General features: G+C 55.6%; 2 protein-coding genes across 2 annotated transcripts in view; both read left to right on the top strand.

The window, feature by feature from the left end:
• Positions 1-1,270, top strand: part of BICDL2 (BICD family like cargo adaptor 2) — a 6,621-nt gene extending 5,351 nt beyond the window's left edge. The window contains exons 5-8 of the mRNA XM_072416899.1: positions 46-192; positions 441-571; positions 904-1,024; positions 1,115-1,270. Of these exons, the coding sequence (XP_072273000.1) occupies positions 46-192; positions 441-571; positions 904-1,024; positions 1,115-1,270 (555 nt within the window). The remainder of the gene's footprint in view (positions 1-45; positions 193-440; positions 572-903; positions 1,025-1,114) is intronic.
• A 459-nt stretch (positions 1,271-1,729) lies between these two features.
• The window catches only part of LOC140334794 (ras-related protein Rab-35-like), a gene marked incomplete at its 5' end in the record, with an annotated part of 2,489 nt that continues 1,347 nt past the window's right edge, over positions 1,730-2,871 (top strand). Inside the window, 2 exon segments of the mRNA XM_072417036.1 lie at positions 1,730-1,814; positions 2,006-2,130. Coding sequence (XP_072273137.1) covers positions 1,730-1,814; positions 2,006-2,130 — 210 coding nt within the window.

Below are 2,871 nucleotides of genomic sequence, written 5' to 3' on the forward strand. Positions count from 1 at the left end.
GGGGTGTTATACAGGGGGTCACAGCTGTGGTATTCTCTGCCCCAGGATGGTATTGTGATCTCATCTACAAGTCAAGGCGCGCAGACCGCTCGGGTTCCTGACCCTTCAGTTCATATGGCGGCGTACCTGACACAGCGGGAGAGAGACCTCCTGAAGGAGAAGGAGGAGGAAGTAATCAGACTGCAGGATCAGGTGAGCAGCCTATAGAATGGACAGAAGAGGTCACATGACCACCATATCACCTGATCAATACACACAAACTCCAAAATTGGTGAACTGACCTCCTCGCACCATTCAGAGGTGACCTCATTCCTGGGTCATGTGACCTATAAAGTGACCCTTCTGGGTCACATGGTATAAAGTCTCTGACCTGGGATGTGGTATGAATTCTGTTTATGTGACCCCTGTATAACCGGCCAATCTTCTGCCCCCCTTGGCAGGTCACCATCCAATATGTGGAGATGAACTCTCTGCGAGAGGAACTTCAGAAATTGCGTGATTTGTCCCAGCAGAACGACCGCGACAGCGTCCTGAGACAAGCCATCGGTGACCGCGATGAGGCCATCATGAAGTAAGACAAGCCAGCTGTATACCTGTGCGGGGTGGGTGTGGGGTGAATGGGGGTGCGGGGTGGGTGTGGGGTGAATAGCGGTGCGGGGTGGGTGTGGGGTGAATGGCGGTGCCCCCCATATACTGGGCACCGCTTCTTATCATTATATCATTATATCATCATACTTCTGCTGTCTCCAGCTTCTTATCATTGCCCTGACCTCTGACTGTAAGTGGGCTCTCCTCCCCTAATACCACTGTATACCCCACATGTTCCTCTAAATACCCCCACCCTGCACAGTACCCCCCACCCTGGGGTAGCCGATGTTTTTGATATGTTTTTTGTCTCCTCAGGAAAGGAGAGTTGGAATTGGAGCTGGCAAAGTGCCGCCTGGAGAAGGATTCCATGAGCCGTCAGCTCCTCAGTGCCGTGGAGCAGAAAGTGCTGCTGAGTCAAGAGCTGGAGGCCTGGCAGGTGAGGGCTACGGGACGGGTCCCATATTGGGGACCGGGACATCTCAGGAGGGCAATTCCCCCACTTTATTCCTATTTGTTATCTTCACAGGATGACATGCAGATCGTTATCAGCCAACAGCTAAAATCACAGAGAGAGCAGGAGAAAGCTTCCGATTCTACCCCCTCCACCCCCACCAGAAGAGGGAGCTCAAGACGAACTCGGGACAGCGGCAGCGGAATCTTCTCATTCTTCAAGAGAATCTGACCAGAAACTCCCAGAATCCCCACAGCGTCCTGTGCTAGGAGATCGGGGATATGGGCGGCATGGATGGGCATGACTCCATTATTCTGGGACCCATCCATGACCCCAATATTCTGGGACTCCCCCAGTGTCTGGGTCCCATCCCCCATCCAACCCAGAAATCTGTTCTGTCTGTGGTTCAGTCACTCCCCCCAATGTATTGTTGTGTCCCATTGTCACCGACGCCTCCATGTTGATAACCAACTCTAACCCCAGAAAGGAGGGTGGGACGGAACTGTACCCGTTATCCCAAATTCCATGGACTGTTACACTCCAAAGTCTTGAATTGCACCCATCAAACTCCATTATTTCCAGCCCCCGGGGCCCCTCACCCTCCGTTATCTTCAGCCCCCGGGGCCCCTCACCCTCCGTTATCTCCAGCCCCCGGGGCCCCTCACCCTCCGTTATCTCCAGCCCCCGGGGGTCACCAGCCCGGAATCCTTTGTGAACGTGAAACGATGGCTGCACGAGATCACGCAGAACTGCGACTCCGTCTGCACCGTCCTGGGTGAGGGTCCACGGGGGCCAATGATGGGGGAGGGGCTGTGACCACCCTAATTGTATTGAGGCCTCGGGGGCGGTGCCAGGCATGTCGGGGGCCCCATGATATGACCCCAGGCATGTCGGGGGCCCCATGATATGACCCCAGGCATGTCGGGGGCCCCATGATATGACCCCCTTCTTTTTGTCCCCCCCCAGTGGGTAATAAAGACGATGACCCGTCCCGGAAACGCGTGGAGACGGCGGACGCCAGGAGGTTCAGTGAGCAGATGGGAGTGCGGCTGTTTGAGACCAGCGCCAAGGAGAACCGCAACGTGGAAGAGGTGGGGGTGCCACTGTGTGTCCGGAGCCCCTCCTGGGGTCACCTATGCAATGCTGGAGTTCTCCCTAATACACATTCACCATGTGACCACCAGGGGGAGCCGGTCAATGCAGAGGGAGGGGATCTTCCCAGTAAGAGCGGAGAATGCAGACCCCATGGGCTCTATGAGGTGATGGCCGGGTCTGTCACCCCCGAGATATCCAAGGATTCCGGTGACAGGGCGCCCCTCATGGAGGGGAAGTTATATGGGGGGGGTTCTTCCTTGTGTGTGGCTGCAGTCTGGGCTCTGTATGCAGGGAGGGGGTGGGGGGGACACAGGGGCCATTATTCAGTTCCTGCACAGCGGGGGAGGAAGCTGCTGCTTTGTTATTCAGAGCAGAGACAGCACAATGTGTGTTTGTGTAGTGTGGCGCAGTGATGAAGCTGGGGGGTAATGTGTTGCTTTTGTTACCCTGTAAATGTTGTAAATGTCTGCTGAACATGAAAGGATTCTGTGCAATATTTCATACAGATCCCTTTAATTCCCCGCCCCCCCCTTACATCCTCCATGCAGCCCATGACATGCACATATCACAGTACAGCGCCCCCTGTGGTTGGTGCTGGGAGTCTCAGGATGGTCCCCATCCTTCCCTGACTCTGTGACCCCAGATCTGTGCAGCCCCATAATTCTGTCCTGACCGGCGGCTCAGCCAGTTGGCTCTCTGGTGGAGATCACATGCCAAGGCACCTGTTCACCTGGGGT

The sequence above is a fragment of the Pyxicephalus adspersus genome, chromosome 7, assembly GCF_032062135.1.
Source record: "Pyxicephalus adspersus chromosome 7, UCB_Pads_2.0, whole genome shotgun sequence".
Taxonomy (NCBI): Eukaryota; Metazoa; Chordata; class Amphibia; order Anura; family Pyxicephalidae; genus Pyxicephalus; species Pyxicephalus adspersus.